Source organism: Lycium barbarum, chromosome 11 (assembly GCF_019175385.1).
Source record: "Lycium barbarum isolate Lr01 chromosome 11, ASM1917538v2, whole genome shotgun sequence".
NCBI classification, from domain to species: Eukaryota; Viridiplantae; Streptophyta; class Magnoliopsida; order Solanales; family Solanaceae; genus Lycium; species Lycium barbarum.
Window position 1 is genome coordinate 54,455,478 of NC_083347.1, and position 11,877 is coordinate 54,467,354.

Consider the following 11,877-nt stretch of genomic DNA (forward strand, 5'->3'; position numbering starts at 1 on the left):
TTGATTTCCCCAATTATTTTTTAAGATTCTTTGAAATGCTAATAATTATGAATATTCTAATAAAATATACATTTCATTTATTATTTTGTGCGAAGAATAGAAACTCCATTATATACGAATAAAAATGAACTAAGAGAGTAATATAGAAATGGTCACTTATTAATCATATTAAATTTAAAATTTTAAATAAAAGACACATGCCGTATACCCATTTCTTTAGTGCATGCATTGCATGCAACTAAGAATGCAACAACACATCTCATTATACTAGTGTCATTTGGCCAGTGCTAAGTCTGGGCCCAATCAACGTTAATAAATTTAATTTGTAGATATTTTTAAAAAAGATTCTGTTGTTGCTTCTTTGTTTTGTAACATCAATTTGACACTTTCGAAAGACTTCTAAAATATAAAAATACAAAACTTATCTGAAAGTTAAAGGAAAATATTTTTCTTAGTTTATATATAGGATTTGTTTAAAAAAATCAAACAATTGAAAGCTCATCTAATTTCTATTTTATTTGAATTTTTGAGATTAAAGTCTCCGATAATCCAAATTGAGTTTTTCATATGTTAAGTTAATTTCATTTGTTTCTTTGAATTGAACCCATACTGGCTAACTTATTTTTTACCAAAAGATATTATAGTACTCAATTAATGCGAAAATATTGTTGTATGATGAAATCAATAAAGTTAACTTATAAATAAATGAAAATAATTATAAGCCTTGATATTACAAGATATTTTTGTAGATGCTCTTTCACATTAAATCACAAAAAAATATTGAAAAATTAATAAAATTAAATTGTTCTTACTTTAAGCTTTCTTTTTCCTTCCAAAAGATGCCTATTAAAAAATAACATTTTTCCTTTTTCTTAATTTAATGAACTATTTATGAAATCCACATTGTAATAACTTTTCAGGTTCAATTTAACTATTTTGTCCTAAATTATTAAAAAAATAGATTAACCGGTATTTTGAAAAATATTTAATATTAAAAAAAAAGTAAAAAATGTACTCTTTGTAATTGTCTTGTATAGTTACTGTTTGGAGATCAAATTGTATTTTCTTTAATTACAGTGTTTTCTCAAACATTTTCATATATATAGTAATTATTAGATAAATTTAATGTTAAAAGTATGTGCACACAAAATTTGTAATTTAGTACCGTACTTCAGAGTTCATTTTTCGATTGAGACGAAAGGACTATAATTTTCATTTTTGATACATTTTTTAAGGATTGAACAATAGTATAGGTTTATATGTATTTATTCTTTTTTATTTAAAACTTAATCCTACTTATGTGAAATCAATGTTAATTACTTATTTTTGCCAGCATGTACGACTCAAAATTACAGGAAAACATTAAAAAACTTTACGTTTAACCAGACGAATAAAATTTAAAATAACAAATGATAATTGGTAAATACATCAACAAATAACAAATAGTATTACAAGAATAATATTTTACTTCAATAATTATGCCTATATTAAGATAGAATTTGAATGGCAGGATAATGCTCTAGGTGTCTATAATAAATTCTTAAGGGAAAAAATAATTCTAAACAAGTTTAATAATATTTCTTCATAAAAGACTCAACTATGTATGAGTGTGCTTTGTGGGGCCACTATAACCTTTTCCATGATACCATCATTTTTAATCCCATAAAAAAATTCCTTAAAGTTCTAAAAATTTACCAAAATGTGTGAGAATTCACAATGTCATAAAAATCTAATTAGGAGTAAAAAAAGACAAAAAACTTTATGTGAGGACTACAAAATTTTGGTATTCTCCCTTTTATATATATATATATATATATATATATATATATATATAGTAGTAATATCCAAATCCTATATGCAATAATGGAGTGACCAAAAACATTACAAAATCCTTTTACAAATTTTTACACAATCAATTAGGACTAAATGTATTTTTTCCCTAACATATCAAGATAGCAAAATACCATTATGTTCACTTATTATTGTTTGACAAATTTAAAATCTTTCATACTCTTACCGGTCCATATTAATTGGTGCTTTTAGCTTGACCACACTCTTTAAAAAATCTAATAATTCCTAAAATATAAGAAGTGCTTTTACTAACTTATTCTTAATAATTAAATAATACCTATTTAGTGTTGTTTCTTAGTTACATAAAAATTCACTCATCTAAATAGAGTAAATTTTTGAAAAAAACGACTACTAATACTTTCTTAATTATGTGAAACACCACTTATTTTGGATGAAAAAAAAAAAAAAAAAAAAGTAAAAGAACCACTTAATACGAACCAAACGGAGTAATTTTAATTATTTTTGTTTAATTTTTGCTTCAAATATCTTTTGCTTTAACTTGAAGTCCAAAATAATAAGTACGTCGTACTTGCAAAATTGTACTCCTATAGCTTTTGAAAATAAAAATCAAACCATGCCGTCACCACGATTCACCCAACTACTCTCATATCCCACCTCTCCACTTTTTCCTAAACCACCCACCAATTCCCCTCAATTTCTAATTTTTTTAATTTGTTTTGCTACCATTTTCCTTTTTTCCTTGCCTAACTTTTGTGCCTTTAAATCAGTCCACAATCTCAACATTCATCCCTTCCTCTTCTTCTCTTTCTCCCCTTTGGCTAATTCTTAAGTTTCCCAGCTAGCGTTACTCTGCTCTTTTTTCTTAGGCTCCGCTTTAACTTTGGTACAGAAAAAACCCCATTAAAGATCACAGTTTTTTTTTTTTTTTTTGTTAATTTGATGCTGCATAATTATAATTGGTTCTTGATGATCAAGACTCATGTCTCCAGTTCTCAGTGAAGTCCTTCTTTCCGGGTTTATGATCAGTTCTTCACTTAGACACAGGACCCATCTTGTTCAATCTTTCTCTGTTGTTTTCCTCTACTGGTTCTATGTTTTTTCATAAATCAGAAAGGTTGATCTATATTTATATCTAGTCATCTACTAGCTACTACATTTTTATTTTTTCTTAACAAGTTTCTCTTAGCTGGGTCCTGCGTGTGTGTTCAATCAATCGGGTGATTTTCTCTCCGACTATGGCTTCTTCAACTGGAAATTCTTCAAAGTCAGAAGATTTGGTGAATGAAAGGAAAAGGAAGAGAATGGAATCGAACAGGGAATCAGCAAGAAGATCAAGGATGAGAAAACAGAAGCATTTGGATGATCTGATGGGACAAGTGGAACAATTGAAGGAAGAGAATAGCAAGATCCTGACTAGTATCAATGTGACAACACAAAATTATGCTACTGTGGAAGCAAACAACTCTGTTTTAAGAGCTCAAATGATGGAACTTAATCAAAGGTTGCATTCTGTCAATGACATCGTCAATAACATTAATGCGAATAATGGAACATTTGAGGATGTTCACATGAACTGTCCTGAAACTTTCATGAATAACCCATGGAACTTGATGTGCCTTAATCAGCCAATCATGGCATCTGCTGATATGCTTTATCAGTATTGATGACCACTAATAACTTATCGCCCTCCAACAGGTCAAAATTTTGTTGATTTTTGTGGTGGTAATGTTGGATGGTTGTTGCTTTCATGACTATGTAAGGGTTATTTTATTGGAGTGCTAGTTAGTATTCTTTATTACTATTTCGTTGTATTATTAATTTAGGCAGACTGATCCGAGTAATAATAATGTTATTAAGTTATTAGGACTATGAATGGAAAACTGTAACAAGTCAAATAAGATGAACATGCGGGTCTGGGATTGTAAAATGGATCATGTGTACATGTTGATATGGAATGAATGGTTATGAATGTTTTGTTTTCACTGGTTTATGCTAGGCCTTCTTTCTCTCTCGTTATCTTTGTTATCATTATCATTTCAGGTTGTATATATCTTTTGAATCCCTTGTTTTGTCGATAATACGTACGTCTAGTAAACATGCCTTGCTAACATTTGCATATTGTGTGTTTCCAACCTGAAATTGAGTACGTATTGCTCGAAAATATCGAAAGTATTCGTTAGGAAAATAAATATTCGGCCACTTCTCGTAAGTTGTGACTGCTCATTTTCTATCTCCAGATCATTCAAACACCACCCAAGAGCTCCTCCTCCTTTTTTTTTTTAATAATTTCTTCTTCAAATCTGGCCAATTCCTCCTCTTTCTTCTTCATCTTCATATCTAGTCGCTTCATTTCTAATTTTTCTAACCATATCTTTCTCTCTTGTCTGTAAATACTGTAATACGTAAATTTTCATTGGTTTTGTTTGCCACGTCAAAGCAAGTAGTATTCATGTACTTAGATTGGTTTGGATTAATAAGATATGTGTTTAAATTATATATATCTAGTAACATAAGGTGTTCGATCGACAAGTCAGACCTAAAGTAGAGGCGTTTAACTAAAAAGGATGCCAAGTTTAGGGGCACATTTGTAATTAGCAACGTTTGGTTGTGATTTTCAAGTCCAGGATTGGTAATCCCTGTATTATTTTATACCGCAACATAATGTTATACATAAATAATATACCGTTATGCAGGATAAGGATTTAGAAATGACAAAGCCATCCATTTAGAATATATGCATTTGTTCATTTCACTTAAAAGTGTTATTATTGAAGCAATTTTAAAATAAAAAAATAATAATTGGTGATGTCAAGTACTTCAGCGATTATATCGTTACAATCCTTGTAATGTAGTAGGTGCAGTTCTTTCACCAACTCTTTGTTACAAGATCATTAAAATTTTCCAATATAATAGATGTATTCTACTGCCCAAAAGCATAGGTATGATTCTTGAATTTAGTCGACATCTTATATGTTCCTGTAACTAGAATTTTGGCCAAGTAGCTTTTCCAGTAGTGACATTCCAAAAATTAAACGCCTTTTAAGAAGACATAAAGTGAAGCAGATGCAACCAACATTTTCTTTTACCTCTTTATCTTGTGTGTTTCTATGTTAGGTAAATGGACATGAAATATGTAAAAAGAAAAAAAGAAAAAAAGCTTAAAACTATGATATTTCACTTTTCAGTTAAATAAAGGGAAATCTATGCCTAACAAAAAAACTCTCAAAGTGTAGTCATTTGTGTAAGTTGCCCTTAAATAAAATAGGAAAGCCCTACAAAAGTTTAAGGGTATAATTGTAAATTAAATTTTTATATAGTTTTAACCAAATACCAGTTTAAATTATAAAGTATATATCCAACTTTTACTACAAAATTTTGATAATCAAACTTGAATGTCACTGGAATTTCTCATAAAAAAAAATCACTACATTACAAGCTTTACAAAACTATTTTTTATACGGAAAAGGCTCAAATATGCCATCGAACTATCGGAAATGACTCATTTATGCCAATCATCAATAGTTTGACTCATTTATGCTATCGAACTATCAGAAATGACTCATTTATGTCATCGCCGTTACCAAAATGACTCATCCATGCCATTTTCATTAACGCCGGTTTTATAATACTAGATATGACACGTGACCTCCAATTAGAGGTCTACGTCGTTTAATTAAATCAGCCCAATTTTAAATCTCAAATTAATAAAAAGTCTGACCCATACACCCGACCCACCCACAACCATTTAGTTGGAGGTCACGTATCATATCTGATATTGTAAAATTGGGACGTTAATGAAAAATGGCATGAATGAGTCATTTTGGTAACGGCAATGGCATAAATGAGCCAAACTATTGATGAGCGGCATAAATGAGCTATTTCCGATAGTTCTATGGCATAAATGAGTCAAACTATTGACTAGTGACATAAATGAACCATTTTCGACAGTTTGATGACATATTTTAGCCTTTTCCGTTTCTTATATTACAATCCCTGCCTAACTTATTTCTAAACCAAACTATCCCTCTATTTATTTACCTTTTCATATTCTCCCCCTTTCCCCACTTCTCCTTGGGTGATCATAAGTTGGATTTGATAAAAGCTAGTACTGTTGCTCGGAAGTTCTAATTTCTCAAAATCTGTTGATTCAAACAAGTACGGTTAAACTTGTTGTCATTTGGTTTTGGAGTAAGTACAAATTAGATAGTGCTTTGGATGAAGGGCTAGAATCCCAAAAAGACAAGTTATCAATTGTCATTATTTTATATCTTCTAATGACAGGTATACGGTGTACCTTTTATTTGCATGAATAACTTAAAATAATAATTTAAAATTTCTACCCCTTCTGTTCACTTTTATTCGTGCTTTATACTAAAAATATACTTTTTACTTTGGTTATCCATTTTAACATGTCAAGTGAAACACAATTTCTTTTCCTATTTATCTATAATATTAGTTACTCATTTCAAATTATTTTTCAGTTCATTAAGACTATACACTAATTAATTAATATAGATATCATGGTAATATGCGTTTCATCTATTATTTCTTATAAAGAATGTGCAAAGTCCAGTATGGACAAGTAAAAGTGAATGAAGAGAGTATTTTTTAATTAAGTTGCGATAAATTCTATCTTGATTTTTGTTATGTCTGACTAAATACATTAAATTAATTGAAATATGTGATGTAATCCCTCGTTTACAAACTTATGCAAACTGCATGAGTTTGTGAGAGAAACAATACTAGTTCTTTGTAATAAAAATGAATAGTCTGCTTAATTTAACCATTGACAAGAGGTAAAATAAATACATACGTCTGATTAAACTTGTCAATGTTTTCATTTAGATATCTAATCTAAAAGCTAAACCTATTAAAATTTAAACAATTGATATTTGTAGAAGATTTGTCTGTTAAAAACTTACCTGACAGGCTGACACTAGTGTTTCACAAAAAAGAAAAAAAAAAGTGTATGACTCTCAAACACAGTGATCAGTCTTTTAACAGATACAACAATTTATCCTGAACTAAAGGTGCCAATTAAATTAAAGAACAGACGCAATGTTTATCTGAACAGGTACGATAAAGAATTGACTTCCTTCCATTTGCATAATAATTATGCGCTTGTTTACAGATCAATCAGTGATCAGTCTCTTGCCTCCTTCAACAACTTTCTTAACGAATTCTTTTGCTTTTAAGAGAAGTTATTAAGGAAAATCTTCGTCAAGAATTATTGCCTACAGATTTTGAAGGCTTTGTTGTATCCTATAAGGTTTATTGTCGATCACAAGAATAATCGTGTAAAGATTGTGTACATGGGAAGATATAGCTCGACACGTGGCATGATGGGAATGGAACACGTGACAGTTGGAGGTGAAACGTTGCTTAGTCGTTTAATTAAGTCGGAATGAGATGCCCCGGTTAAACCCGGAGCAAACCTTCCGAGGGAGTTGTCTCGGGTCATTAATGGAAGAGTAACGTTATATATGTCCGGTCCAAATTCAAAGCAAACGTTACGATTTAGAATTAAAGCAGCATTTATTGTCTATTATTACTCATTATTGGAATTAAGTCATGGCTTAAGTGCTGAGGAGTTTGTACTATAAAAGGAGCCTAAAAGCCTCTGGAAAGGGGCATCGAATCACAGTTACTTACTCACATTCATACTGTCACGACCCAACCGGAGGGCCGCGACGGGCATCCGGTGCTAACCCACCCAGACACCTCTTAACATACTTTCACATTTACCTTTAGGTGAGCCACATAGCTAAATCATACTTTCTATCCATTATTCTTACTAATTCCATTGAACAACAATACATGTTTTATATATATATATATATATATATATATATATATATATATCACCATTCATAGTAATGCCCGTAGCAATGTACATAAGCCGACGAGGCTAGCAAAATGGCATCCAAAATATAGGCCGACAAGGCCAAACATATCTAACCATATACACATGTCTACGAGCCTCTAAGGAGAATATGTCATATCATATAGGCGGGACAGGACCCCGCTATGCCCATAATTATGTACACAAAAGAATCAATACCAAAAGCTATAGCTTCGAATGAAATGGAGCTCCGCTATGCAGTCCTTGAGAAATATAGCTATGGATCAAGTCTGTCTCCCTGGCCACCCGCGGGCATGACGCAGCGTCCACAAACAAAAGGACGTCAGTACGAAGAATGTACTGAGTATGTAAAGCATGATCAACATCATTATGAAAGCATAATAGACAACATAGAAATAGCATAGGATGGGAGATAGTAGTATCGTCATCATAAGCACTTACTTGCTTTTTATAGGGACTTTCCATTTCTAATGCGATATTGTCTACATACATCCGTATCCGTATTCATATCCATACTCATTTACATCCCGTATCCATAGTCGTATTCTTATACATATTCATATTCACATTCTTATCATATTCGTATTCATACTCATATCTATATCGTATACATATCCATATCATATACATAGCATTTACATAGCATACCCGACCACGAAGGTTCGGTGTTTCGCGTACCCGACCATGGCTAGGTTCGGTTATCATACATACCTGGCCCTACCAAGGCTCAGGGTTACACATACCTGGCCCTACCAAGGCTTCGGGGTTGTCCGTACCCAACTGCAGTGGTGCGCGCGCATCGTCATCTATCTATATATATATATATATATATATATATATATACTTATATTCTACCCGACCATATAAGCTCGGGGTTTCATAATAGCCACACGTAGGCACATACACATAAAAGCTCATAAGCATCTTTAGCATCACTACTATTATCATCGTCATCATTATCATCATTACCATTATCTTCGTCATTATTATCGTCATTTCCATTATCGTCGTCATTATTATCGTCATTACCATTATCGCCGTCATTGTATCTATCCTTATAGGATTACTCGTCATATGAGGAATTTAGTACAATCGTAATATATCGAGAATCATGAGCTTAGTAGCTTTTGAAGATAGCATCATTTGGAGGACATCATAGGCTTATAGAAGATTAGATATTTGGCCAAAGAACCATGCCTTATGAAAGAAGGGTTAGCCTTACATACCTTTCCGTTCAACTATTCTATCACTTGCACGTTCTCCTTCAATGCTCACGTTTCTACCTTCATTAGAGTTATACTATAATTAGAAAATCAATAGCTAGCATACATGACTAATGCTAGAGAAAATTGGATAGCATCTCCTTTATTTATACGACTTCCTCTATATCATATATCAACTCCCAAACGTCAATAATATATTCACAATATCATAACAATAGTCTTTATTCATTCACATTATCCATATTTCTCAATTCACTTCCAATCATCCATATCCATGGTCATAACACACGATTACATTCATTCACATGCAATGTCTATCCCATGTTCTCAATATCATTTATAACCTAACCATATCACAACACACCAAGAATCATGACTCAATTCAAGCTGTTACTCAAAATGACACTATTCCCACATTCATGACCCATTTTTCTATGTCCTTTTACAATCCAAGTGTTCCAACTTCCAAATACCTTAAACAACATGGAAATACCATAAATCTTACCTTAGATGGTGTAGGAATGAACCTTGGGTGGAAACACCTCCCTTGAGCAAAACCCTAGTTTCACCTTCACTTGGATTCCTTGCCTTGGATGAACTTTAATGGGTTTCTTACACTTGATTCACTTAGTTTGATGTATTTGATCACTAATTATCTCTTGAATTCTTGTGGGAGAAGTGTAGAGAGATGTTTTATAGAGAAAGGGTGTTAAAGGTAAATGAAATGAAATGAGACTTGGTCCCTTATTAATACACAAATCTGATCCGTCGGGAAATTATACGGACACTTATACGGTCCGTATAAGTGACCGTGAAGTCGCCCCTTTAACACTCGATTCTGTGACCATTTGACGACACTTTATACGGGCCGTATAATTTTATACGGTCCGTATAAGTGACCGTAAAATCACTTCTTCAACACCTAGCCTCTGTGACCATTATACGACACATTATACAGGCCGTATAACTTTATACGATCCGTATAAGTGACCGTATAATCTCACCAGTGAGGGAATTCACTGTGACAATTCTGCGGACCATTATACGGACCGTATAACATTATACGGACCGTATAATCGTCCGTGGAACCCATCTTCCCTCTAATCTTTTTCTTGTCACTTCGTTTGATCTCCAATCCTTAGGGAACCTTCTTAGCACTTGTTTAACACCTCATTAACGATCTAAGGGACATTATAATTCTTCTCCAAGACGCTATTAAATCATCACTAACTTATTACTCATAAATCCTTTCCGATACTCATCGTAAGCCTTGCCTTCTCTTGGCAAACTTTCTCCTCTTACTCTGAATGTCTTTGAAATCTTAATTAGGGTCATCAAATGTCATTCCTTACTTATTGAAATACCGTATACTCGTGCTCTTCGTTAGTCTATTCACTATGCATTAACGAAAAAATTTTCGAGGTGTAACACATACAATTCAATCCATTACAATTAGATTATTTTATCATTCTTTTGTATCGGATTAATATTTATTCTTCAAGGCAAGAATGTATAGTTGTTTCACTGGAGGAAAACCCACCAGAGGATTCACTCCAAGGATCAATAAAGCCCAGGGCTTAATTATTTCATTATCGCTTTATAATTTCATACTGATTTATTCATTTGATTTCTCTAGTTGTTATCAGCTTTTATTCATTATTTATAACAAATCAATTCACGTATCCTTTAAACCACAGACAAATTCAACTGTTCTCTTTTTAGGGTAAACAGTGTGGCGCCGCCCACCGTGGGGCTAAGGATAATAGTGGTATTGTTGTTTTGTTGCTCTAATTACCTTACTTATCACTTTCAAATCTTTGCTACCAGGTAATATGGAATTACGACACAAACACAAGAAATCAAGCTGATGGGGTGTTGAACAATGTCAATGCGCAAGAAAGAGATTCGGCAACAGGAGAAGTCAGGGCGAGGAATGACCAAGGCCAGATTTCCCCTCGTGGATCCAAGCATACGGGAAATTATTTAACTCCCAATGATGACCATGAAGAAGAAGTGACGACTGTAAATCCTGGGTTAGCAAAAATCCTGGACCTGCTGGAAAAGCAGCAAAAAGCTATTGCTGACTTACAAATAGGGAGGAGTAATGTTGGAATAAACCTACCAAATACGAATACGGAGCACAGAGAAAACAGCAGTGATACCGTAGGTGCCAAAACGACGCCGGAAGTTATGCAGTACCTGAAAGCCCTTTCAATCGGCTAGAAAAGAATGAGAAAGAATTAAACAATTGATTAGATCAAAACGAAAAAGAATTTAAGGCATTCAATTTCCGGATAGACCATATTCAAGGAGCCCCGCCGGTAATGAAGGGACCGGATTCAAAGAGATATGTTCAGTTGCCGTTCCTGCCAAGCGCAGCGCCAAAGTTAATGCCAAAAGGTTTAAAATGCCGGATCTACCTAAATACGATGGGACCACGGATCCTCAGGAGCATGTGACCTCTTACACATGTGCCGTTAAAGGGAATGATATGCATGTAACGACCGATTTGGTCGTTATTGCACTTTTTCCCTTCCCCGAGCCCTATTAGTATAATTTTGACCCGCGGGGATGGGTGGCACGATCCCCGAGGTAACCTGACGATATTTATGATGGCTTTCGTAAAATAGAGCCATAAAGTGAAAAATGTTTGACCAATAGTTGAGTTTTGGGTAAACGGACCTTTTTCGGGAATCCGTCAATTCCGAGGGGTCCGGATGGTCGATGATGACTTGGTGGGATGTTCAGTTATCGAGGCATTCGGTAGCGTTTTGGGTTATTGGTTGGAAAGTTGGTCTTTGACCCAATCAAATAGACCTCCGTTGGGAATTCTGAGACCACGAGTGAGTCCATTGCGCATTTTTATGTATGGTTGCATGTTTGGTTAGAATCTGGGAGGTCTCGGGTGATTGTCGGGTTTTGGGATTGAGTTAGTGAAAAAACAGTATTTTTCTGGTGTCTGGTACCCACTGAAGCAGC

The 11,877-nt window shown here is 33.4% G+C and overlaps 1 protein-coding gene across 1 annotated transcript; it reads left to right on the top strand.

Moving 5' to 3' along the window:
- Window positions 1-2,413: 2,413 nt before the first annotated feature.
- On the top strand, window positions 2,414-3,794 carry LOC132617662 (bZIP transcription factor 11-like). The gene has a single exon (XM_060332716.1). The coding sequence runs from the start codon at window positions 3,048-3,050 to the stop codon at window positions 3,474-3,476; it is 429 nt and encodes a 142-aa protein (XP_060188699.1). The 5' UTR covers window positions 2,414-3,047; the 3' UTR covers window positions 3,477-3,794.
- The last annotated feature ends 8,083 nt before the right edge of the window (window positions 3,795-11,877 follow it).

Coding starts and splice junctions, on each gene's coding strand:
- LOC132617662 (XM_060332716.1), top strand. CDS start 3,048: ATGGCTTCTTCAACTGGAAATTCTTCAAAGTCAGAAGATTTGGTGAAT.